Genomic DNA, 27,710 nt, shown 5'->3' on the forward strand with positions numbered 1-27,710 from the left:
TACTAAATTCACCTGCGACAGGTTAATTGGTGAAGATGAGGTGAACATTTGAAAATGTTTCTTTAATGTTTTTTTCTTTACGTGCACCTGTGAAGCTAAGTGATGTAACTACTGCACAATTACACAAATGCTGTTGCTTTTGGTACATTTTATTTTCTTACCAATTACGGACAAAAGTTCTTTAGGTTGAATTTCTATATTTAATAGAAATTTATTTTTAAAAATTATGGTATTTTTTGCAGTCATAACCTATCATTTAAAAATGTTAAAACATAATGGGAGATGAATTGTTCTGTTTTGTGGATCTGAACTGGGTGGTACACACAGCCTGCACTAGAAGAATCTAGACTGGGAACAACCTGAAATTGGTTTTTGGGTTTCATTTTAAAATTTCAAGGGATCAGCCTTGTTCATGTTGAGTCCAGGTGTGGGCCATGTGTGTGGATGCAGCTGCCTTCTTTGAAGTGTTGGTGTGTGTCTGAGGGAATGGAGTGAGGCAGTATTGTCGTGTGTCTGAGGGGAATGGAGCGAGGCAGTATTATCGTGTGTCTGAGCATAAAGGCGTGAGGCAGCACCATTGTGCCTATAGGGGCCCTCAGGTTGCTGTGGAGTCGGAAGGAGCACTCCTCCTCCTTCTGGATCCATTTTTTAAAGAATTAGCTTTTTGATGCTGATCATTTCCATCCTATAAAAGTTGGCTGCAACATGCCCAGTGCCTGGTTTGCTCAGGGCAGCCCACTTTTCCAGAGGGCTCTTAAAAGAGATGTTTGGTCCCTCATTAGTAAATATACTAAAGGGTGAAAGGTGTTTGCCCCAGACTCCTAAAAAAAAAATAGCCAGACCCAATATTGGGCGTCTGAGCCTTTGGATTCTGGCCCCCAAATATAGCCCTTGTGCTCATGTTAAAACAGAAAATGGACACAACTTGGTCCAATTTCTCCCTCAATTCATTTAAAAACCAATCCCTTCTTTGGGCAAGACTCAAGCTAACCAAAGGATAATTGCAACTTCGTGTACAGGACAGATATTGCATAACTGCTGATTTTTTTGAAGAGAGTTTTATTCTGCTCATGATCAATGGATTCAAATTTGCTTTTTTCTATTTTCTTTTCCCCCCCCACCTTCTTGTGAACCTTTGCTGATTATAGTTCTGTGGGTGTGATGACACTAAACTAGAGGTCTTGATTAGATAAATGCACTAATATTTGAAAACTGTTCATTTTTTCACAGAATCATAAGTGTCATGTGATAAAGCCTTCAGGGATATGTCAAGCCATAGTTGACAATCCTATTGAGGATTGAGTACAGTCCTCTGTTTAAACAAATTGTGGAGTTGGTGGTGTATGGTAATATCTGGACTTCTCATCCAGAGACCCAGGCGAATGCTTTAAGGACATAAGCTGGTAGATTTTAAATTCAATTAAAGCATCTGAAATTGAAAGCTAGTTTCACTAAAGATGTCCAGGAAACTATCATCATTTGTTGTATCTCAGCCTTTTGGCTAAAATCAAGCCCCAGATTGGGTGCAATGCCTTATCATAGAACATAGAACAGTACAGCACAGAACGGGCCCTTCGGCCCACGATGTTGTGCCGAGCTTTATCTGAAACCAAGATCAAGCTATCCCACTCCCTATCATCCTGGTGTGCTCCATGTGCCTATCCAATAACCGCTTAAATGTTCCTAAAGTGTCTGACTCCACTATCACTGCAGGCAATCCATTCCACACCCCAACCACTCTCTGCATAAAGAACCTACGTATGATATCCTTCCTATATCTCCCATCACGAACCCTATAGTTATGCCCCCTTGTAATAGCTCCATCCACCCGAGGAAACAGTCTTTGAACGTTCACTCTATCTATCCCCTTCATCATTTTATAAACCTCTATTAAGTCTCCCCTCAGCCTCCTCCGCTCCAGAGAGAACAGCCCTAGCTCCCTCAACCTTTCCTCATAAGACCTACCCTCCAAACCAGGCAGCATCCTGGTAAATCTCCTCTGCACTCTTTCTAGCGCTTCCACATCCTTCTTATAGTGAGGTGACCAGGACTGCACACAATATTCCAAATGTGGTCTCACCAAGGTCCTGTACAGTTGCAGCATAACCCCACGGCTCTTAAACTCCAACCCCCTGTCAATAACAGCTAACACACTCTATAGGCCTTCTTCACAGCTCTGTCCACTTGAGTGGCAACCTTTAGAGATCTGTGGATATGGACCCCAAGATCTCTCTGTTCCTCCACAGTCTTCAGAACCCTACCTTTGACCCTGTAATCCACATTTAAATTAGTCCTACCAAAATGAATCACCTCACATTTATCAGGGTTAAACTCCATTTGCCATTTTTCAGCCCAGCTTTGCATCCTATCTATGTCTCTTTGCAGCCTACAACAGCCCTCCACCTCATCCACTACTCCACCAATCTTGGTGTCATCAGCAAATTTACTGATCCACCCTTCAGCCCCCTCCTCTAAGTCATTAATAAAAATCACAAAGAGCAGAGGACCAAGCACTGATCCCTGTGGCACTCCGCTAGCAACCTGCCTCCAATCCGAAAATTTTCCATCCACCACCACCCTCTGTCTTCGGTCAGACAGCCAGTTACCTATCCAATCGGCCAACTTTCCCTCTATCCCACACCTCCTCACTTTCATCATAAGCCGACCATGGGGGACCTTATCAAACGCCTTACTAAAATCCATGTATATGACATCAACTGCCCTACCTTCATCAACACACTTAGTTACCTCCTCAAAAAATTCTATCAAATTTGTGAGGCACGACTTGCCCTTCACGAATCCGTGCTGACTATCCCGGATTAATCCGCATCTTTCTAAATGGTCGTAAATCCCATCCCTAAGGACCTTTTCCATCAATTTACAAACCACCGAAGTAAGACTAACCGGTCTATAATTACCAGGGTCATTTCTATTCCCTTTCTTAAACAGAGGAACAACATTCGCCATTCTCCAGTCCTCTGGCACCATCCCCGTGGACAGTGAGGACCCAAAGATCAAAGCCAAAGGCTCTGCAATCTCATCCCTTGCCTCCCAAAGAATCCTAGGATATATTTCATCAGGCCCAGGGGACTTATCGACCTTCAGTTTATTCAAAACCGCCAGGACATCCTCCCTCCGAACATCTATTTCCTCCAGCCTATTAGCCTGTAACACCTTCTCTTCCTCAAAAACATGGCCCCTCTCCTTGGTGAACACTGAAGAAAAGTATTCATTCATCACCTCGCCTATCTCTACTGACTCCATACACAAGTTCCCACTACTGTCCTTGACCGGCCCTAACCTCACCCTGGTCATTCTTTTATTCCTCACATAAGAGTAAAAAGCCTTGGGGTTTTCCTTGATCCGACCCGCCAAGGACTTCTCATGTCTCCTCCGAGCTCTCCTAAGCCCCATTTTCAGCTCGTTCCTTGCTAACTTGTAACCCTCAATCGAGCCATCTGAACCTTGTTTCCTCATCCCTACATAAGCATCCCTCTTCCTTTTCACAAGACACTCCACCTCTTTCGTGAACCATGGTTCCCTCACTCGGCCATTTCCTCCCTGCCTGACAGGGACATACCTATCAAGGACACCCAGTATTTGTTCCTTGAAAAAGTTCCACTTTTCATTAGTGCCTTTCCCTGACAGTTTCTGTTCCCAACTTATGCCCCCTAATTCTTGCCTAATCGTATCATAATTACCTCTCCCCCAATTGTAAACCTTGCCCTGCCGTATGGCCCTATCCCTCTCCATTGCAATAACAAAAGACACCGAATTGTGGTCACTATCTCCAAAGTGCTCTCCCACAACCAAATCTAACACTTGGCCCGGTTCATTTCCCAGTACCAAATCCAATGTGGCCTCACCTCTTGTCGGCCTATCCACATATTGTGTCAGGAAACCCTCCTGCACACACTGCACAAAAACTGCCCCATCCGAACTATTCGACCTACAAAGGTTCCAATCAATATTTGGAAAGTTAAAGTCCCCCATGACAACTACCCTGTGACCCCACACATATCCATAATCTGCTTAGCAATTTCTTCCTCCACATCTCTATTACTATTTGGGGGCCTATAGTAAACTCCTAACAACGTAACCGCTCCTTTCCTATTTCTAACCTCAGCCCATATTACCTCAGTGTGCAGATCCCCCTCGAAGTGCCTTTCCGCAGCCGTTAAACTATCCTTGATTAACAATGCTACTCCTCCACCTCTTTTACCAGCTTCCCTACACTTACTGAAACATCTATACCCCGGAATGTCCAACAACCATTCCTGTCCTTGTCCTACCCATGTCTCCGTAATGGCCACAACATCGTAGTCCCAAGTACCAATCCACGCCCCAAGTTCATCTACCTTGTTCCGGATGCTCCTTGCATTGAAGTAGACACACTTCAACCCACCTTCCTGTCTACCGGTACCCACCCTTGACCCTGATACCTTCCCCAATACCTCACCACCCTCAACACTGACTTCTGGACTACAACTCCTTTTCCCACTCCCCTGACAAATTAGTTTAAACCCCCCTGAAGAGCCGTATCAAATTTCCCTCCCAGGATATTGGTGCCCCTCTGGTTCAGGTGCACCCCGTCCTGTTTGTACAGGTCCCACCTTCCCCAGAATGTGTTCCAATTATCCATGTATCTGAAACCCTCCCTCCTACACCATCCCTGCAACCACATGTTTAACTGCACTCTCTCCCTGTTCCTCAACTTGCTATCACGTGGCACCGGCAACGTACCAGAGATGACCACATGTTTTGTCTTGGCTCTCAGCTTCCAGCCCAGCTCCCGAAATTCCTGTTTTAAATCCCCGTCCCTTCTCTTACCTATGTCGTTGGTACCAATGTGTACCACGACTTGTGACTGTTTCCCCTCCCCCTTAAGAATCCGGAAAACACGGTCTGAGACGTCACGGACCTTGGCATCCGGTAGGCAACATACCATCCGTGAGTCTCTTTAGCTGCCACAGAACCTCCTATCTATCCCTCTAACTAACGAGTCCCCAATAACTATTGCCCTCCTGCTCTCCCCCTTACCCTCCCGAGCCACAGAGACGGACACAGTGCTGGAGATCCTCTGCGGCTCACCACTGGTATGTCATCCCCCTCAACCGTATCCAAAGCGGAATACTTGTTGCTAAGGGGAATGACCACAGGGGATCCCTGCACTGACTGCTTCCTCCCAGCCCCTCTCACCGTCACCCATCTGTTTTCATTCCTCGGAGTAACTGTATCCCTAAAGCTTCTGTCTATGGCCACCTCTGCGTCCCTAATGATCCTAAGTTCATCCAACTCCAGCTCCAGTTCCCTAACACAGTTTTGGAGGAGCTGCAGATGGGTGCACTTCCCACAGATGTAATCAGCAGGGACACTGTCGTCGTCCCTCACCTCAAACATAGTGCAAGAGGAACATAGCACAGCCTGCACACCCATCCCCTCTAGATACCTTGCCAGTACCAGGTAGAAACAGCAAAAATGAATTAAACTCACCCCTGCTCGCCCTTTTTGCCCAAGCCCTGTGAGCCAAAGCCCTTATAGCTCACACTCTGCTTCCCACACACTCCTGTGAGCCAAAGCCCTTATAGCTCACACTCTGCTTCCCACACACTCTGCTGCCTGCTCCCGACGCTGCCCACTGTATACTGCAGCCTACCTTTTATACTTCGCGCGCTTAAAAAACCCTTCCCAAACTCCTTAGCAGCCCACTTCCGGTTTTCATTTTAAACTTAAGAAAAATACTACTACAAAAGTAAAGGCCAAAAAAAAACACACAATAACTGACTCATTAAATAAATAAATCAATCTCTCACCGGCACTCCTGCCTCAAATCACTCCCTCTCTGCTTGCTCGACCTTGTTTATCTCTCTTATGGGCACTGTGAACTGGATTCAATTTGAATTGGTTAAGGAACAAGCAAGGAGATGGATTGGCATAAATGGGTCTTTTTCTGATTGGCAGTCAATGACTAGTGGGGTTCCGCAGGGATCTGTGCTAGGACCCCAACTGTTCACATTATATATTAATGATTTGGAAGAGGGAACTGAATGTATTATCTCCAAATTTGCAGATGATACAAAGTTGGATGGAAGGGTGAGCTGTGAGGAGGATGCAGAGATGCTTCAGCGTGATTTGGACAGGCTGAGTGAGTGGGCATCTGCATGGCAGATACCGTATCATGTGGATAAATGTGAGGTTATCCACTTTGGTAACAATAAAGGAAAACAGATTATTACTTGAATAGGTGTAAATTGAGAGAGGTGGATACTCAATGAGACCTTGGAGTCCTCGTGCATCAGTTGCTGAAAGTAAACGCGCAGGTACAGCAGGCAGTGAAGAAGGCAAATGGTATGTTGGCCTTCATAGTGAGAGGATTTGAGTATAGGGATAGGGATGTTTTACTGCAATTGTATAGGGTGTTGGTGAGGCCACACCTGGAGTATTGTGTGCAGTTTTGGTGTCCTTATTTGAGGAAGGATGTCCTTGCTATAGAGCGAGTACAGCGAAGGTTTACCAGGCTGATTCCTGGGATGGCAGGTCTGTCATATGAGGAAAGACTAAGTCAGTTAGGATTATATTCACTGGAGTTTAGAAGAGTGAGAGGGGATCTCAAAAATTTATAAAATTCTAACAGAATTAGATAGGGTAGATTCAGAAAGAATGTTCCCAATGGTGGGGAACCCGGGGTCATAGTTTGAGGATGAGGAGTAAACCTTTTAGAACTGAGGTGAGGAGAAATTTCTTCACCCAGAGGGTGGTGAATGTGGGGGATTCACTTCCACAGAATGTAGTTGAGGCCAAAACGTTGTCTGATTTCAAGAAGAAATTAGATATGGCTCTTGGGGCTAAAGGGATCAAAGGATATGGGAGGAAGGGGGAAATCAGGATATTGAATTTGATGATCAGCCATGATCTGAATGAATGGTGGAGCAAGCTTGAAGGGCCAAATAGTCTACTGCTGCTTCTAGTTTCTATATTTCTATGATTAAGGGCTTACCCTGTCCACTCTGTGCATTAGCTTGTAACTTTAAGAATGGAGTAAAATTTGTTAAAAACCTATTTGGTTCACTAATGTCCTTTAGGGAAGAAAATCTGCCACCCTTACCCAGCTTGGCCTATATATGACTCCAAGGCCACAGCAATGCAACTCTTAACTGCCCTCTGAAATGACCTAGCAAGCCATTAAGTTCATGGGCAATTAGGGATGGGCAAGAAATGTTGGTCTTGCCAGTGGCACCCATGTCCCACGAAGCAATAGAGAAAAATTAAGCTGGAAATTGGGAGATCTTGGATACTGTGTTATGTAACATGGTGATCCAAGAAAGTGTCAACTTTTCACAATTTAGTAAGAATTTTGAGGGGGAAAGTTGACTGAGTTAATACTTCACTTTTTCTGATGCAAGGTTGTTGATTTTGACTCCATTTCTCTCTCCACGGATGCTGCCTAGTCTGCTGAGCTTTTCCAGCTTTTCTGTTTTATTTCCGATTTCCAGCATCTGCAGTATTTTCCTCTTGATTCAATACTTGTATTATCTTTTGTTAAGGATAACATTTTAGTGGGTTTTTTGGTTTCAGTGTTTTGGTTTCTTCCTTTCTCACTATTCTGTAACCCGCAGGTGCTAGCCACAGGACTGAGTGGTCTCTACTCCTCATTGCCCACGAAACTGGAAGTGAAATCTGATGAATGGCACTACCTGCAGCGAGAGGACTGGATGCATATTCCTGCACTAGTACAGTTCATGAACTCCCTGGAGTTCTGTAATGCAGTGATACAGGTAAAGACATACTTGAAAACGTGGAGGGCACCGGTCTTTCTAATTTTCAGCTTGGATAATTTCCTCTGCAATGATTGTATAAATCTTAAGTGACATGGTTTGAACTTCAGCTGCTATTACAGGACAAGACGATAGAGAATTCAGCACTCTCAGGAAAATATTAGAAGCACGGATTGTACTCAATATTGACCCGGTCTCAGAGTGGGGACTAAAATCAACTTGCCCCCTAAATTTCTCTCTCTCCCCTTTGGAAGCATGAAATGTTTAACAAAACCTTGTTAATATTGCAAAAATGAATTCCAAGCCTATATTGAACAATTTGTAGTTGGATTATATTAACGGTCTTACGTACAGTGTGTGCTGCTTGCTGCATTTTCGTTGTTATACTCTAGACTTCACATCACACTTTAGCACAGTCTCTGATTAAAATGAGCAATTTCACTTGACTATGTAACATTGTGGGAAGTCTGAATGTGCGGACTTTTTATATCAATCAGACTCTAGTCACTGTGCTTTCTGTTTCACATCTAGGGCATCCGATTGGCTCATGTTCAGAATTCTTCCACCTGATTTGTTGAGAATGCGAATTTATTAATTGTGATTTATTTGGATACCAATTTCTCAGCGAGGAGTTTCAAATTGCTCAAACAAAGCTGAGAGATGAATGCAAGACATTTTCTTTTCAGTAAATGAATCACATCAGAACTATTTTGCATTTCAGCGAGTACGACTCTGGGAGCCAGATAAAGCAAATCATTTCAGAATCTATCCTTGTCTGTCGTGCTAAGAATTTCAAACCAATTAGTTTTGCATAAAAATGAACTTAAATCATAAGACCATAAGATGAAGGAGCAGAAGTAGGCCATTCGGCCCATTGAGATGTTCTGTCATTCAACAAGATTGTGACTGATCAGATATAATCCTCAACTTTACTTTCCTGCCTTATCCCCATAACCCCCTTGATTCCCTTACTGATTAAAAATCTGTCTCGGCCTTGAACATATTTAACAAGCTAGCCTTTATAGCCCACTGCAGTAAATAATTTCACAGATTCACTACCATCTGAGAGAAGAAATTCCTCCTCATCTCTGTCTTTAATGGGCAACCACTTACTCTGAGATTGTGCCCTCTGGTCCTAGACTCTCCCACTAGGGGAAGCAACCTCTCCGCATCTACCTTGTCAAGCCCACTGAGAATCCTATATGTCTCACTAAGGTTGCCTCCCATTCTTCTAAACTCCAATGAGTATAGACCAACCTACTCAACCTCTCCTCATAAGAAAATCCCTCTGTACCCCAGAATCGCTTAGTAAACCCTCTCTGGACTATCTCCTGCCTAAACTGGACAGTCTATCTTTCCTTAGATAATGGGACTGAAACCGTTCAGTGTTTCAGGTGTGGCCTTATATAGTTTTAGCAAGACTTCCCTATTTTCATTCCCTTTGAAATAAAGGCCAAATTTCCATCTGCCTTTCCTATTACGTGCTGAGGTTGCATTCTAGCTTTCTGTGATTTAATCATGGGGACCCTCAAATCTCCCTGTGCTGCAGCTTTCTGCAGTCTTTCTCCATTTAAATAAAATTCTGCTCCTTTATTCTTTTTCCCAAAGTGCACAACTTCACTGTTTTCTACATTATATTCCACCTGCCAAGTTTTTCCCCACTCACCTCAACTGTCTATATCCCTCTGTAGACTCTGTGTCATCCTCACCATTTGCCTTCCCGCCAGGGACCTGGGTTCAATTCTGGCTTGGGTCACTGTCTGTGTGGAGTTTGCACATTCTCCCCGTTCTGTGTGGGTTTCCTTCGGATGCTCCGGTTTCTTCCCACAGTCGGAAAGACATGCTGGTTAGGTACATTGACCCAAACAGATGCCAGAGTGTGGCAACTAGGAAAATTTCACAGCAACTTAATTGCAGTGTTAATGTAAGCCTTACTTGTGACCAGTAAATAAACTTTTAAAACTTTACTTTGTGTCATCTGCAAATTTGGTAATAGTACATTCACGTCCCTCGTCCAAGTCATTAATATATACTATAAATAATTGTGGCCCCAACACTGATTCCTGTGACACTCCACTATTTTCAGGTTGCCATCCTGAAAATATCTCTCTCATCCCTACTCTCTGTCTTTTATCAGTTAACTAATCCTCTACTCATGCTAATATACTACCCTCAGCACTGTGGGATCTTATCTTATTAAGTAGCCTTTTATGTGGTACATTATCGAGCATTTTTTGGAAATCAAAGTATATTACATCTATTGGTTCCCCTTAATCTATCCTGCTCATTACCACCTTAAAGAATTCTAATAAATTTGTCAAACGTGATTTCCCCTTCATGAAGCCATGCTGACTCTGTTTGATTATATTATGTATTTCTAAATGCTCTCCTATTACACATTTTATAATGGACTCTCTTAATGTTTTCCCAATGACAGAAGTTAAGCTAGCTGGCCTATACCTGTTTTGCGTCTCCCTTTTTGAATATGCGTGTTACATTAGCAGTTTGCCAGAATTTAAATTCCTTTCAGTCACTACATCCAAGTCATTAATGTAGATTGCAAATAGTTGAGTCCCTTTCTCTTGCAATCCCTATTTAAAATCCAAGAATGTCATCACCCAAATCCGTTTCTGAATGTATCTCATCTTCTCTCGAGCTCTTATTGATTTTTGTGGTGCCCTGTGCTGTAGGGCTTGGGGTGTATCATCTGTTTTGTTTTAGCTTAAAAGAAAACCTGTTGTACATGGGTGAATTCACCTTTTGTCTAATCCTGAAACCTGTGCTTCTGGTTTAGGTGGCTCATCCTATGATACGCAATCAACTTGTGAACTATATCTACAATGGATTCCTTGTGCCTGTCATGGCACCTGCACTTCATAAAGTTAGTAGGTTATTTGCTGCAAGTTCCCAGACAGACTTTGTAATGGTTAATTGTGCTGTGTTATAGTTTTCTACATTTGGTGTTTTACCTATAGCCTGAGGGTGGTATATATATATATAAGTGTTATGACTTTGTCCATCGGTATTTTAACCTTGGTTAGGGATAGGACTGAATTAATAATGTGTACAGTTTTGAACTCCTTATTTAAGTAAATACTTTGGAAGCAGTCATAGAAGATTTATGACCTGGAATGGGAGGGTTTTATGAGGAAAGGTTGGGCAGGCTGGGCTTCTTTCTGCTGGAATTTAGAAGAGTAAGTGGTGACTTGATTGGAACATATAAGATCCTGAGGGGTCTTGACAGGGTCATAGAATGCCTACAGTGCAGAAGAAGGCCATTCAGCCCATTTAGTCTGTACAGACTCTCTGATAGAGTATCTTACCCAGGCCCCCTCCCACTGTGTCACCATGTCACCAGGTGGATATTGAGAGAATGCTTCCTCTTGTTGGTAGAGGTATTGCCATGGGGAATGCACCAGTTAACTGATAATCAACAGTTAATTGCCAGGCAGTTTAAATTCAAACCAAGCAGGTTGTCTCTAGTCAAGGCCCTGGGGAATGTACCAGCGCATGGCTGTTGCCTTTTTTTGTTCAGCTGAAGCAGGTGCAATGTGTGTTCTTGCAAGACAAAAAGCTTTGACATGTCTCTTTTTCAGCGATACTCAAGGTCTAGTTTTATGTTTCATTTAGAAAGTATGTTGTACTGCATGTTAAGTATGCATAAAAGGCAAAGGGTTGTAAGGTTGTCTCACTGCCTTGCAGATGTCCTCAATTAATGTTCAAGTTGATGGGAAACTGGTATGTAACGTCTTGTACAGATAAATACTTTGGAAGATTTTATGTGTTTTTCATTGGTTTCCAGTCCCCTCTGGTTTGTCACCACCAGAACTCTCTGTCTGACCTCCGTCCACGCAATCCCAATATCTCTTTTAGTGGAAAAAAGCCTTTTTCTAACAAACAGACAATTTTCCTCTGGTCCACTTTGTTTGGCAAAAACTACTTGCAAAATATATCCTTGCATTTTTGAGATAGTGAGAGTGTTGTGCAATAAGTTGTTCTTGGTCATCCATATTTTTTCACATTCTTCATTTTGTAACACTTGTTGAGCTTGACAGAAGAATATTTTGAACAGCAAAGCTTGCCTCAGTTGTGAGAGCTAGAAATGACAGCTGGTTGTCCAAGGTTTGGGTGCACATTGGAGTTCTGTTTTGACTTTGTATATGATAAAAATGTGATAGTGAATCAGTGGCCCATCTTGCATCTCGCCTTTTTCATTCCCAATGATTTCTATGCAAACATAAATTGAGAGATGTGGGAAATGGGTTGCCAATTTACCATTGCCTGTTTTACACTAACGGTCAAAGTCTTGTGCCATTGAATTGAGTAGATTGCCACTAATTCAGAGGCACTTCGTGGGGGATCTGCACACTGAGGTAATATGGGCTGAAGTTAGAAATAGGAAAGGAGCGGTCACGTTGATAGGAGTTTACTATAGGCCCCCAAATAGTAATAGAGATGTGGAGGAAGAAATTGCTAAGCAGATTATGGATATGTGTGGGGGTCACAGGGTAGTTGTCATGGGGGACTTTAACTTTCCAAATATTGATTGGAACCTTTGTAGGTCAAATAGTTTGGATGGGGCAGTTTTTGTGCAGTGTGTGCGGGAGGGTTTCCTGACACAATATGTGGATGGGCCGACTAGAGGTGAGGCCACATTGGATTTGGTACTGGGAAATGAACCGGGCCAAGTGTTAGATTTGGTTGTGGGAGAGCAATTTGGAGATAGTGACCACAATTCGGTGTCTTTTGTTATTGCAATGGAGAGGGATAGGGCCGTACGGCAGGGCAAGGTTTACAATTGGGGGAAGGGTAATTATGATGCGATTAGGCAAGAATTAGGGGGCATAAGTTGGGAACAGAAACTGTCAGAGAAAGGAACTAATGAAAAGTGGAACTTTTTCAAGGAACAAATACTGGATGTCCTTGATAGGTATGTTCCTGTCAGGCAGGGAGGAAATGGCCGAGTGAGGGAACCATGGTTCACAAAAGAGGTGGAATGTCTTGTGAAAAGGAAGAGGGAAGCTTATGTAGGGATGAGGAAACAAGGTTCAGATGGCTCAATTGAGGGTTACAAGTTAGCAAGGAATGAGCTGAAAAAGGGGCTTAGGAGAGCTAGGAGGGGACATGAGAAGTCCTTGGCGGGTCGGATCAAGGAAAACCCCAAGGCTTTTTACTCTTATGCGAGGAATAAAAGAATGACCAGGGTGAGGTTAGGGCCGGTCAAGGACAGTAGTGGGAACTTGTGTATGGAGTCAGTAGAGATAGGCGAGGTGATGAATGAATACTTTTCTTCAGTGTTCACCAAGGAGAGGGGCCATGTTTTTGAGGAAGAGAAGGTGTTACAGGCTAATAGGCTGGAGGAAATAGATGTTCGGAGGGAGGATGTCTTGGCAGTTTTGAATAAACTGAAGGTCGATAAGTCCCCTGGGCCTGATGAAATGTATCCTAGGATTCTGTGGGAGGCAAGGGATGAGATTGCAGAGCCTTTGGCGTTGATCTTTGGGTCCTCGCTGTCCACGGGGATGGTGCCAGAGGACTGGAGAATGGCGAATGTTGTTCCTCTGTTTAAGAAAGGGAATAGAAATGACCCTGGTAATTATAGACCGGTTAGTCTTACTTCGGTGGTTGGTAAATTGATGGAAAGGGTCCTTAGGGATGGGATTTACGACCATTTAGAAAGATGCGGATTAATCCGAGATAGTCAGCACGGATTCGTGAAGGGCAAGTCGTGCCTCACAAATTTGATAGAATTTTTTGAGGAGGTAACTAAGTGTGTTGATGAAGGTAGGGCAGTTGATGTCATATACATGGATTTTAGTAAGGCGTTTGATAAGGTCCCCCATGGTCGGCTTATGATGAAAGTGAGGAGGTGTGGGATAGAGGGAAAGTTGGCCGATTGGATAGGTAACTGGCTGTCTGATCGAAGACAGAGGGTGGTGGTCGATGGAAAATTTTCGGATTGGAGGCAGGTTGCTAGCGGTGTGCCGCAGGGATCAGTGCTTGGTCCTCTGCTCTTTGTGATTTTTATTAATGACTTAGAGGAGGGGGCTGAAGGGTGGATCAGTAAATTTGCTGATGACACCAAGATTGGTGGAGTAGTGGATGAGGTGGAGGGCTGTTGTAGGCTGCAAAGAGACATAGATAGGATGCAAAGCTGGGCTGAAAAATGGCAAATGGAGTTTAACCCTGATAAATGTGAGGTGATTCATTTTGGTAGGACAAATTTAAATGTGGATTACAGGGTCAAAGGTAGGGTTCTGAAGACTGTGGAGGAACAGAGAGATCTTGGGGTCCATATCCACAGATCTCTAAAGGTTGCCACTCAAGTGGATAGAGCTGTGAAGAAGGCCTATAGTGTGTTAGCTTTTATTAACAGGGGGTTGGAGTTTAAGAGCCGTGGGGTTATGCTGCAACTGTACAGGACCTTGGTGAGACCACATTTGGAATATTGTGTGCAGTTCTGGTCACCTCACTATAAGAAGGATGTGGAAGCGCTGGAAAGAGTGCAGAGGAGATTTACCAGGATGCTGCCTGGTTTGGAGGGTAGGTCATATGAGGAAAGGTTGAGGGAGCTAGGGCTGTTCTCTCTGGAGCGGAGGAGGCTGAGGGGAGACTTAATAGAGGTGTATAAAATGATGAAGGGGATAGATAGAGTGAACGTTCAAAGACTATTTCCTCGGGTGGATGGAGCTATTACAAGGGGGCATAACTATAGGGTTCGTGGTGGGTGATACAGGACGGATATCAGAGGTAGGTTCTTTACGCAGAGAGTGGTTGGGGTGTGGAATGGACTGCCTGCAGTGATAGTGGAGTCGGACACTTTAGAAACATTTAAGCGGTTATTGGATAGGCACATGGAGCACACCAGGATGATAGGGAGTGGGATAGCTTGATCTTGGTTTCAGATAAAGCTCGGCACAACATCGTGGGCCGAAGGGCCTGTTCTGTGCTGTACTGTTCTATGTTCTATACACTGCAAACATTGTACTTCTCCTTCTCTGTATTGTTGCTGTGACATTTCTATTCCTTTCAGATGACCGTGGAAGAAGTTATGACTACGACAGCATACCTGGATCTGTTCCTCCGCAGCATCTCCGAGCCTGCGCTGTTGCAGACCTTCCTGAGCTTCATTCTGCTGCACGAACATGAAAAAGTGCCGATTCTAGATACGCTTGTCAGCCGAATTAACACACCCTTTCGGGTAAGGTTACTTTCCACTTTGACCCAAATTGCGCTGTTGATTTATAATCTGTCATGTTATAGCCAGCTGTTTCCCCTCCTCAATGCAATTGTTCGAGAACACGCACAAAGAAATGCTGTTTGAGGAACAGTGATCTAAATGAATGAATGAAAACTTCAAAATTCACATGCAGCAAGGTCACAAGTTCTCTCAATGATCCGTTAGTTTTTTTTATTGCTGGGGTGAGAGTGGGGACTGCACCTTTCGATTGAGTGTTCCTGGGGCTAGGTAAGGGAAAAAATCAGCCAGGATTCTTATCCCTGACTGTGCAGTGACCTATCCTGGAGTGTGTGTCGTGTGTCCTGTGCAAGACAGAGTGGGGAGGATATTTCCTGTAGTTGTTACATATATCAAAAGAAATAATGATCAGAAGTGTTCTTTCTATTATATTTACAGTCTTAGGAGGCCAACAGGCCACAGAAATTGCAGTAAACACTCAACACGTCAGTGGAGAATGGAACAAATCTGAAGTTTCAGCTTGATGATGTTAGATGATATAAGGTGGAGATGCCAGCATTGGACTGGGGTGGGCACAGTAAGAAGTCTCATAACATCAGATTAAAGTCCAACAGGTTTATTTAAAATCACGAGCTTTCAGAACGCTCCTCCAAATACTCACCCAATGAAGGAGCGGCGCTCCGAAAACTCGTGATTCCAAATAAACCTGTTCGACTTTAACCTGGTATTGTGAGACTTCTCATTAGAAGATGTTATAAACAAACAGTTTTAAGAAAGTTCAGAGCGAGGGAAATGGAGTGGCGGAAAAGGTTTGTGGTAGGGAACGAGGCAAGAACATGACAAGTGATGATGGTGCAAATGAGATGAGAATGGGAGAAGTATAGAAACAAGAGTTGGGTCCAGGGGAACAGCTGAGCAGGTGGGACAGATGGAAGATCTGGCAAAGAAAATCATCCCACACCAGATTAAATGAATTACTCCACATTATTAGGAAAAAACATGTTTAACTTGATTTTATTCTTCACCACCAACAACCCCCCCCCCCCCCCCCCCCCCCCACCCCCCCATGGCTTTCTTTGCTTCTACACCCCATGTTTTAGTTAGGAATGAAGGGCAGCCCAGACTTAGGGGCCATTCATTATTACACTTCAGTCTTTGGCAATGGGCCTCTAGTGTTACATGTGAAAAGTTATTGACACGTGAGAGTTATCTGGCACAGGGCATAAATATTTGTAGTTAGCCAGAAATGCTCTCAATTTTCTCTGCTTGTCTCTACAACCACATATCCATTATCTTCAGGGAGCCAGGTATGTTGGGCCTGTGCCAAGGATTGGTGAGCAGCCTGCGAGCAGGCCCACAAGAAGCTTGCTTCGGAAACAGGTTGAAACTATTTCATTACATATTCTATTCTAGAAGAAAATTACAGGGTTTAGATTTGTAAAAGATTTAGGGACTCTTGTCATATTGCTTTCATGGGTTCAATCAGTGTGGAAGATGATTTTGAAAAAGGTGATGTTAAAATCTGCAGGATATTGAAGGCATTATTTGAGGGCTTTTATTAAATTGATTTCATCATTCAGAAATTTTGAAATGCAGCTGTGACAAAAAAATGAGTATTTTTCTTATAATCATAAAATCTCTCAGCACAGAAGAAGTCCAGCTCTAAGAACTATCCAATTATCCACTCCTCCATTCTTTCTCCATAGCCTTGCAAACCTTTTCAAAGAACTATTCAATTCACTTCAGAACTTTTCTTAAAGTTTATTTATTAGTCACAAGTAAGGCTTACATTAACACTGCAATGAAGTTACTGTGATGTTCCCCTAGATGTTTTATTTTATTCCTTATCCTTTTGATACAAACAGGAACCGAACAGGCAGGTGGTTGAAATAGTAGTCATGTATGAAACATAGAAACATAGAAAATAGAAGTAGGAGTAGGCTATTCGGCCCTTCAAGACTGCACCACCATTCATTTTGATCATGGCTGATCATATTCAATGCAACATTCTCAGTATGTTTCTGTCCATCACTGTTTTAACAGGGAAACAGTCTGTTTTGTAGCTCTATTTTTTTTAAAAAAGATCCTTTGATGCAGTTAGGACCTTCGATGATGAAATGTTAAGGCCATTACAAATTTATATAGTTGACTTCTGCTGATCAATAGTTGATTCTTTGGTTGAGGTGTTCTGTGGTTGACTAGAAATATTTCGGTTCTTTTTTTCCAGCTGCAATCCCTTTTTGCTGGCTGGTTGAGTTTAAGATATTTATGCAAAAGATGGCTATTTCCTTTTTGCTGAGATACTGCTTCTGGTACTTACAACCAGGGTATTTTAGTTGGATTAGCCATTATGTTTCTTTGTCTTTACTGGAGATGGTAATCAGTCTTTGAAATATTTTGGAATGACCTTGTGTGGAACCAGAGGGAGCGGTTCCACTATCCCTTCGAGAAACACCCTGCCTGTCAGTGGCTAACTGTACACTCTTAACCATCTTTGGGGTTTGTGTCCATTTTAAAATATAAAACTCAGGTCTCTATAAAGTCCAAAATTTCTGCGTGTAATTCCATGGTTCTTTTCTCTGTCATCCTAACACTAAAATAAAATAATTCCTAACCCTGCTACCCTAAAAGATGCTCTGCTGGTGGCTGGAGGGCTGCTGTTCTTCATGATGTTCATAAGTAGTGACTTCTAGTTGTTCGAGGCTGAAGGCCCAATTTTGGGTTGTTGTACCACAGCAGTTGTTGTACCACAGCAGTTGTTGGGGCAATCTGGCCCAGCTGAGTTGTACCATGCAGTTATTGATTGAAAGGGTGGTGCAGAAGCAAATGTGCTGACATCCTAGGAGAGGGAAGCATGCTCTGCTGCCTTCACAGCACTACCAATCCCTCGGTGGGATAACAAACTGCACAAGGTGAGTAACTCTTTGGCAGCTCCTATCTATTTGTTCTTGCAGGTTCCAGATAAAGTAATTCTAAAAGAATTCAAAGACTGATTACCACCTCCGGTAAAGACGAAGGAGCACAGATTTCAGCCCAAAGTTGCTTCTGTTTGAGCGTCTCAAGCTTGAAAGGCTGCGAACGTTGACTCCCTTTGTGAGAGCTATGGAACTCTTGGTCATGTGAGATTACACTGACTAGATTCCACGCTCCTAGTTACATTGTGGAAACACAGGCCTTCCAATATGATTCTATGATTCTATGAATACCCCATAAAACAGCTTCCTTTTCAGGATGGGGCTCCTGAGATTCTCACCCCTGTCTTGCCTGGCAGAGCTGGGACAGGACCCTGCCTTCCAGTGAGCTGTCTAGGAGACTATCCCTGCCACTGGGCTCACTGCTCACCAGTACTGAGTCTTCCACCACATACAGACCCAACTGACTCATATCTAACCCATGTGTATTACCAATGTCTGAACAGATCCCTGGGAGGGAAAGGCATCTGTACAACTTCAGAGTATCTTCCTCCTTCTACAGTACTTCTTACTGCTGAAAAGTACCTAAGAGAAAAGAAGCTAGACATCAGCAGGCCACGGTCCTGAGAGTGCAGCTTGCTGTGTATTTTTGAGGTGAGTGAAGGGTTACAAATGATAGGCAAACAGGTTGTTCAGGTAACCTACCAGTGAAAAACAAATAGGAGATGTGAAGGGCTTGTGCATACAGTCCTTGTGGTGAAATTGTTTAAGAAGCAAAGTGTGGGGAGGTGGTGGATGTCAAATGAAGGGAGAGATAGAGATACAGGGAGGAATTGGTATTGTGAGTGCGAGCATGTGACAAGAGTGCTGGCGTGTTACAGGAAGAGGCACGGTGTTTGCAGTGAGTAAAAGTGTACATTAGTTAGTTTGTCATTGCAGAAGGGTGTGATGGAGGGGAAGGGATTGCTATGATCAGTGGGGTAGGGGTTGAAAGGAGTATTGACAGCTCTCTCAGCTCCTATTGAGAGTTGGGTGCAGATGCAGAGGTGTTTGATTCTCTTTCCACTTTGAGCCCTACATTAAATCCAGGTGCATTGTGAGATTAATCCTGTCAGGCAGGTCTATCCAGACATGCTTTATTGTGACTCCTATATAGAAACTTCTGTATTTCTCTCCTCATCTGGAATTCCTCCTTTAGGACCTCCAGGGAGGCCTCAAAAAAAAGTGTGGGAGAGAGGGGGTAAAGGGTACTTAGATAATTTGCCTTATGCCCAACATACCTGGAAGGACAACATTTAATCAAATGAAAATGAGGCCTGGACAGTACAATTGCCCCCTCTGTTGATTTTGTTTTGCGTGATCATTTAAATGCCCAGGATGAAAATTATTTGTGCAGTTGTGCACACACACTGAGTTATAGGGCCAACATGTGCTCAGTGTGTACGGGAGCTTCTGGGCTGCTAGCTGGCGATACAACATAAAGGGAACATTGCTTCATATTGATGCTGTTATGTGGTATTAACCCTACCTGACCAGCAGCTCAATTTGTGCCTTTAGTCAAAATCGGGGTTTCTATCCCCAATTAGAAATAAAACAGGTTCTTTTAGCAAAAATGACTAAGCCAATTCAATGAGGGCAGAATTTAACAACCCCGGGTGGTTCTGAAGCAGGTGTGTAGGTGACAGCGTGAAATTGTATGGATGGGATTTCTAATAGTAGAATCCCTACAGTGCAGAAGGAGGCCATTCAGCGCATCGAATCTGTGCTGAGCACAATCCCACCCAGGCCTATCCTCGCAACCCCACATATTTACCCTGCTGGTCCCCCTGACATGAAGCGTCAATTTAGCATGGCCAATCCACCTAACCCGCACATCTTTGGACTGTGGGAAGAAATCGGAGCACCCGGAAGAAACCCATGCAGACACGGGGAGAATGTGCAAACTCCATACAGACAGTGACCCAAGGCCGGAATTGAACCCGGGTTCCTGGCGCTGTGAGGCAGCAGCGCTGACCGCTGTGCCACCGTGCCGCCCCTCTCGGGGATTTCCTCCAGGTTCCTGCTCACTCTGACAGTGCAGCAATTTCACGCTGGAGTGGGCGGAAGCTTGGACGGGAAGCTTGTCCTTGCCCCACATGAGACCTTTAAGTGGCCAATGAATGGCCACCTAAATGCTGTTTGCTACCCAGCCTCAATTTTTGGGCTGGGCAGGAAGGGGAGGTGGTGGCCCTCCATTAGGAACCCCCTTCTGACGGGGGGAGTCGTTCCCTTAAGTTCCGGTGACCTCCAGATTGCCTCTCCCCCCTTAAGACCCTTTGCAACTCTCCCCTCCCCCAGTATTCCCATTTTCCCCACCCTGGGACCCCTGTCACTACTTGCCATCCAGTTCCCAGGACTTGGTGTCAGGCAACCCCATTCAGTGCCTCTTCTATCCACTGCTGCACTGTTGCTGGAGAGTTGCCGGCCAATCTCCAAGGCTCCCGAGTGAGGGCCGGAAGTCCCGCCTTATGCCAATCAATGCTTGTTAGAGCGTAAGATGGCATTGTGGCTGCTGGAGTCTGCAAGGACATCTTCCCTATTGGCTCTTCAGCACCCACCATCCTAAAAATTCAGGCTGGTAGAATTGTTTGGACAGTGTTCAGGTGGATGAGGATCATTTGTTGCTTGATAGTGGCCAGGTCATTTATTTCAAAGATGCCTTTTGTGGATCTTTAAAAGTGTAGAAGAACATAAGAAATAGGAATAGGAATAGACCACATAGCCCACCGAGTCTGCCCTGCCATTCAACACAATCATGGCTACTTTTCAACCTCAACTCCAATTTCCTGTCTGCTCCCTGTATTCCTTGATTCTCTGAAAGAGCAAAGATCTGCCTGTCTCATCCTTAAATATACTCAACAATGCAGCGTCTGACGTATGTTTGATTGGCAGCTGTACTTCTAGAGGGAAACAATTCAGTGAATCTCTGACCACTTAGTTTAGTTATGAGAGTTACGTTAAAATGTTTTATTCTGATCTGTATTTGTGGAATTTTAAGGCTGTATCTCTAGCTAACTTGCACCAAACTTGCAGTCACTCTGAAGCCATCAAGAGTGGACGCAGATCAGGGAAACCATGCAGGGGTCTGTAGTGAACCACCAACATAGTATTGGTCAGAGATTGTACTTCTGATCACAAATGCAATGAGAGTTAGTGCAGGAGAATCTCCCTTATTGTTTTTGATGTTCTGAGGCGGATTAGTAAGTTCTATATATTTACTGTAAATCTGTTGTTTGTATTTAATACAGTTTAGCTATCTGCTTACCATTAAATAAATCTGTCTGGTGATTTATAACTTAAGCTATTATTCACTAGGATATTTATTCTCGGTCTTTCCAAAGATGTGGAAGCCGTGTTGTAACATGAAAATTGAAAACAGTGATTGTTCTCTGGGGTTTTCTGTTAAAGGAGTGATCAGTGATGTTAAATCCAAATAATATATCTCGTATAAAATAGTTGGTCTAACTTATTCAAAAATCTAAACCATTAACTCTTCTTTAATTAGCAAGCTAGGTAGTCATTGTTGACCAGATATTTCTGTGAAGCTAGATTAGGGTTGTCACCTTCGGTTGGATGTATCGCTGGAGATTTCATCACAACTAGCCCACTGCAATCTCCCATCACTGGACACCAATACAACCCACCCTCATAAAATACTGCCTTCCCACACCAACTGGAAAGCAAAAAAGACTCATTACCCATATGAACATTCAAATTAGGAGCAGGATTAGGCTATTTTGCCTCTTGATCCTGCTCCGTCATTCAATAAGATTATAAGTGATCTGACTGTGGACTCAACTGCACTTAGCTTCCTACCACCATAACCCTTCAACTCCCTTGTCAATCAAAAGTCTATCTAATTCAACCTTAAGAATATTCAATGACCCTGCCTCCACATCTTTCCAGAGAAGAGAGTTCCACAGACTAACCACCCTCTGAGAGAAAGAAATTCTCCTCATCTCCATCTTAAATTGGAAACCCTTATTTTTAAATGATGTCCCTTTAGTTCTAGTCTCTCCCACAAGGGGAAACATCCTTCCAGTATCCACTCTGTCTAGTCCCCTCAGGATCTTGTATTTCAATAAAATCACCCTTATTCTTCTAAAGTCCAATGGATACAGGCCCAACCTTTCCAATGTTTCCTCATAGGATAACCCTCCTTACTCCGAGAATCAGTCAAGTGAACCTTCTCTGAACTCCTTTGAATGCAATTTTATAAGGGGACCAAAACCCAACTGGATGATTCTAGATTCTCAAACAGTGTTTCTCCCATTTCCAGTATTTTTATCACGAATAAATAGAAGTGTTCAAAGAAATTAAAAAATATTGGTAATAATTTTCAAATTCCTGGTAACTCCAACCCAACCCTGGAAGGTCGTCCACCCTAAGCTTAGTGCATCAATGTTAGGAAATTGGAACTTAAACTTCATTTCCACTTATCTGTATTGATGTTTGGTTGGGATGAAATTTCAAGAACCTATCATAGGAGCAAAGGCAACTTGTCTGTTGAGGCAATGCTTCACTGGACTTTAGCTTGTATGTGAGAGTAGCTGCGATTGTGGGGAAACAGCTTGAATCCTGGGTGAGCAGATAGAATTGAGCAAGAGTGCTGTCAAGTAAGTGGGGGACTGGCTCAGAGCAAGTCCTTGGGGGTGAGAGAGGGTCACAGATTCATAATTGTACAGAAGGAGGCCATTCGTTCCATTGACCCCATGCCAAATCTCCAGAGCATTCCAGTCTGTCCTGTTCTCCTACTCTCTGCCAATAGCCCTCTAGGCTTCTGTCCTTCAAGTGCCTATCCAATTTCCTTTTCAAACCATTGATTGTCTTTGTTCCCCAAAGAGTTCTAGGCCATTACCACTCAGCATATAAAAAATATCTTTCTCACATCACCAACGCCCCCGCCTCCCCCCCACACTGTTCACCCTTAAATCTGTGCTCCCTAGTCATTGTAGGATCAGCTAATGAGAACAGCTTTTCTTTGCCTACTATATCTACATCTTTCTTAATCATGTACACCTCAATCAAATCACTTCACAATCTCCTTTGCTCCAAGAAGAACAACTCTAGCTGCCCCAGTCGAATCTAAATCCCTCATCCCGGGGATCATTCTGGTAAATCTCCTCTGCACCCTCTCGAGGACTCTCCCTTCCTTCCTGCATTGTGGTGACCAGAACTGAATTGGGCTGTGAGAATAAAAGAAGGGAGAGGTGGAGATTCACAATGTACATCAGGACAAAAAGTACGCAAGAAAAGAGCTGGATTTACTAAAGCAATTATTGCCATCATTTCTTCTCACCTATTTATTAGTTTCCCTCTTATTCTTTTCATTAGCCTTTTCTCTTTTAACGAAATATAACAATGGACAAGGAAATAAAACTTTTGGCAGTGATAAGGCACTGACTTGATTAGAAATATGTAGCTGTGCTCACTTGTCAAAAAGTGACCAGCCAGCACTGCGCGGGAACTGAGGACATAGACTTGGGTGAGTTTCCACTCTGTAGAGGTGGCAGTAGGATATTAAGCATGTGTGAGAAATGAAATAGAAACTCTGCTCATTATTGTTAAAGGATATTTCAAAATAATGTGGGGTAACATTAATGGACAGTGAATGGATTTGGATCATTGATCTACCATTGGATTAAAATGAGAGTTTTTCTCTCTGTCCATGCAGTTCAAAAAGATACTTTAATGCCAGTCCCTGATAATCAATCCAGGATCCAGTTGAGATAGGAAGATGAAAAGAAAAAAATTACTTAATATTCCATGGATCCGTGAAGTAACATGGCTTTGACCCATGTATGCATAAAAGTCACTGAGTATGTTTCACTCACGTTGGTCTTAGTCACCCAAATATCTGCTTTGGTGGAAATTCCTTGTAATGTTGATTGGGTATCTTTTTTGTAACTACCTGATCTGACTATTATGGTTCCTGGAGAAATTTCTGTGATGAGACTAGTTTAAACAATTTTGGCTGGCTACCTGTCTGGATGGGAGGAGACAGCAGAGGGATCTAGAATAATGGAACAGTGACTTTGGATTTTCTTGGACTGCTCTCACTCCATCATCAGAACTTGGAAAATACAGGAATAAAATTTTCACTGAACTTTGGAGAAGTTAGCTGGCAGCATGGGAGTTGCTCCAAGGAAATTCCAGGCTGTAATCTTAAAACCTCAGTCAAATAAAAATGAAACCAGGGAAAATAATCTCTTCCTTCAAAGGGATGCGAGAAAGTGGAATCCATTGTTTAAAAAAGACACTGAAGGCAGATCAATTGAGGTTTTTAAAAGAAAGATGCACTTACTTAGGAAGGAGGAGCATTTAGGACATGGAGAAAATGAAGGGAATTGCCACTGAAAACGACAGAACTTTTGTGTCTAATAGAAAAGATGGACCAGACCCCATACCCCAAATGTCTATGTTCCTAGCTCAAGGAAATGTTAATAACTACATTACTTTCTCACATTAAAGAAGGGAATGTTTTTAGAAATAGAGCATTCACAGTATTATTTCTCCCTTTGCACTATCAATAAAGATATACTCCATGGAGGACAATGTTATGTCCTGTTTCAATGTTTGCAAAAATGAGAAATGGGCACATTGGACAAAAGGCAGGTTAAATGCCTTTTAAATGATATAAATTACATTTTTGTATTGCATGTCTATTAATTCTGTTCACAAAATCTCACCGATCAGTCAGGTACTTTTTACTGGACTTATTTCTGATCCCAATTTATTTATGTATGCATATGGGTAGATAGAACCATAGAACCATAAAATCCCAACAGTGCAGAAGAGGATATCTGGCTCATCGAGTCCTCACCAACTCTACGAAGGAGCATCCCACCCATGCTCTCCCCTCCGCCCTAACCCTGTAATATTTACCATGGCCAATCCACCTAACCTACATATCTTGGGACACTAAGGGTCAATTTAGCATGGCCAGTCCATCTAATCTGTACTTCTGTGGGTGGCACAGTGGTTCGCGCTGCTGCCTCACAGCGCCAGGGACACAGGTTCGATTCCTGGCTTGGGTCACTATCTGTGTGGAGTTTGCACGTTCTCCTTGTGTCTGCGTGGGTTTCCTCCGGGTGCTCCGGTTTCTCCCACAGTCTGAAAGACGTGCTGGTTAGGTGCATTGGCCCGAACAGGCGCTGGACTGTGGCGACTAGGGGAATTTCACAGTAACTTCATTGCAGTGTTAATATAAGTCTTACTTGTGACTAATAAATAAACTTTAAACTTTATCTTTGGACTGTGGGAGGAATGTGCAAACTTTACAGACAGTCATCTGAGGACAGAATCGAACCCGGGTCCCTGGCGCTGTGAGGCAGCAGTGCTGACCACTGTGCCACCACCATTAGGTCAGTGTGTAGAGAGAGCTTGGATTTATATTTTATTTTGCACAATCTCAAAATGTCCCCAAACACCACACAACCAAAAAATTGTAAATTGTTGTGTCTTACTTCAAGAGAAACGTGGCAGTAAATTTTGGATAAATGACCGTTTAATCTGTTTTAAAGCTAAAGTTTATTTATTAGTGTCACAAGTAGGCTTACATTAACACTGCAATGACGTTACTGTGAAAATCTCCTAGTCACCACACTCCAGCGCCTGTTCAGGTACACTGAGGGAGAAATTAGCATGGTCAGTGCATCTAACCAGCACATCTTTCGGACTGTGGGAGGAAACCGGAGCATCCGGAGGAAACCCACATGGGGAGAATGTGCAGACTCCGCACAGACAGCAACCCAAGCCAGGAATCGAACCCAGGTCCTTGGCGCTGTGAGGCAGCACTGCTAACCACTGTGCCACCATGCCACCCATAGTGACGTTCATTGAAGGATAATTGTTGAATAGGACACTGGGCGAACTTCCCTGCTTTCCCTGGAATAAAGTGATGAGTTCTGAGAGTACTGAATCAAATTACTAACTGAGATGATGTGCTCAAGTCACCGGGGTGAGGATTGAATTCGTGACCACTTAACTCCAATTGAACCAAGACTGACACCTGCATAGTGGGTTGTGACCTTTCACTGTATTATACCACATGGATAAAGAATTGGGGCTCCACTTAATAGTGTGGGGTTCCCAATGGATTAATCCATCCAGGTGCAAGCAATGTGCTGAATTTTACAGTATTGCATACAGTAATGGACTAATCATCATTTTGTTAATTCTTCTGCATTTCCATGCAAAAGGCTGGAAAAGCAATAAGAAAAGTCACTATAGTAACATATGCAGTTGAAATGTCATGATGAATACATTTATACTTCGTTAAAAATTGCAAGGTTTTTCTCCGGATTAACCAATATTCGTTACAAACAAACCACTTCTGTTTATGAAAGTGTCAAGTGGTGTCAATCACAACCTGATTATTTTTTAAATTCTTCTGACAGTTGTGTGTCGTATCTCTGGCCCTGTTCAGAACCCTTATCAATCTGAATTGTGAGGATGTTATGTTGCAGCTTGTCTTGAGGTAAGAAAACGTTGAATACAGCAGAGATCCATTTGTTTAAGAAGAATTAAGTTGTAGCCAGCAGAGCGGTTATAGCTTGAACCTGCTTATGTGATATTCAAACGAATGCATTAGCATGTTTCCATATGAATCCCTTTCAACGTTACTTCAGTGAAGGAGATAAACCACCATAACTAAAATAAGAGACGAGGAATTCCATACAAACATACTAACACATTTGTTGAGAGTCTCTCAGTGCAACAACATGTAGGTATTTGTATTAGGAATACTGAAAATAATGGGCTTCATGCACTAAGAGGGATAAACACAGAAGTTTGTCCCTCCCCAACCCCCCTCCCCCATATGCATTACTTTATATTTTGTGGTTAAGATTGTCACAGAAAGATTCTATTCTTTGAGTTCCTATTTGCCATGCTTAGTTTTGTTTTAAAAATATCAAGTACTGAAGATGAGGGATGTAATAAACAGTGATGTGTGTCAATACTGTGCCTTTAAGAAATGTATTTTAATCATGTTTCTCTGCAGGTTTTTCAAGCAATTCCTTTGCAAGATTTTATTGGTGTCACAATGTTTGTAGCTGGTGTCCTCTAATTGTTACTGAAGCAATATAATGGACATCGTGTTGATTTTAATCTGGACTAATGCAGGGTCCCATGGTTTTTAATGATGCCTTGGGATTGCTGAGTGGAGCTTGATTGACAGGTCAGGTGATGCCTGAGGACAGTTTTTTTTCCAAAGAAAAGTCCAAGTTTTTAGTTTGGCTTTTCAGTAGTAACTTGAATTGGAGAGCAGCAACAGTGCTTTCCTCCTTTCTCTGGAGTTGGAGTCTTTAGTTTCATTTTCTCAGATGCTGTTTGGACTTGAGACAGAAAGCAATGTATCTTGTTTTCCCCTCTCTGGAGTCGGAAATTCTGCTCTCTGTGAGCTGCTGCTAGAAGCTGGTGGAAGCAGGCTGTGTCGCTGTCTGTCTCTCTCTCTCTCTCTCTCCAGAGGCTTTTTAGAATGTCCTAGGACTGGGGAACCTCAGAGATTTAATCCAACATTCAAAGGACCAATTCACAGCTGGTGTTAAAAACTGAAAACCCAGCATCACATGAGCATACCTGCTTTTTGTGCCAAGTCTAGAAAGGGGTGTATGTTTGTCGGTGGTGTTTGACTTGGAATAACATGGGTAGCTAGCTGTTAAGGTTTATACTGTACCATTTTTGAATCTTATAATTGGCAAAAGCTATGCTGAATCTTTTTATTATATTTTAACTGTGTTCTTAAATAAACTTTGTTTGATAAAAGCTTCCTAGTGGGTCACT

At 43.0% G+C, this 27,710-nt stretch overlaps 1 protein-coding gene across 2 annotated transcripts in view; it reads left to right on the forward strand.

Annotated features, from left to right (window-relative positions):
- fhip1aa (FHF complex subunit HOOK interacting protein 1Aa) overlaps positions 1-27,710 on the forward strand; it is a 170,104-nt gene that overhangs the window by 93,683 nt on the left and 48,711 nt on the right. For both annotated transcript variants that reach the window (XM_078212504.1, XM_078212515.1), the window contains 4 exons: positions 7,617-7,775; positions 10,570-10,656; positions 14,809-14,976; positions 26,324-26,403. In XM_078212504.1, the coding sequence (XP_078068630.1) occupies positions 7,617-7,775; positions 10,570-10,656; positions 14,809-14,976; positions 26,324-26,403 (494 nt within the window). The remainder of the gene's footprint in view (positions 1-7,616; positions 7,776-10,569; positions 10,657-14,808; positions 14,977-26,323; positions 26,404-27,710) is intronic.

The sequence above is a fragment of the Mustelus asterias genome, chromosome 1, assembly GCF_964213995.1.
Source record: "Mustelus asterias chromosome 1, sMusAst1.hap1.1, whole genome shotgun sequence".
NCBI lineage: Eukaryota > Metazoa > Chordata > Chondrichthyes > Carcharhiniformes > Triakidae > Mustelus > Mustelus asterias.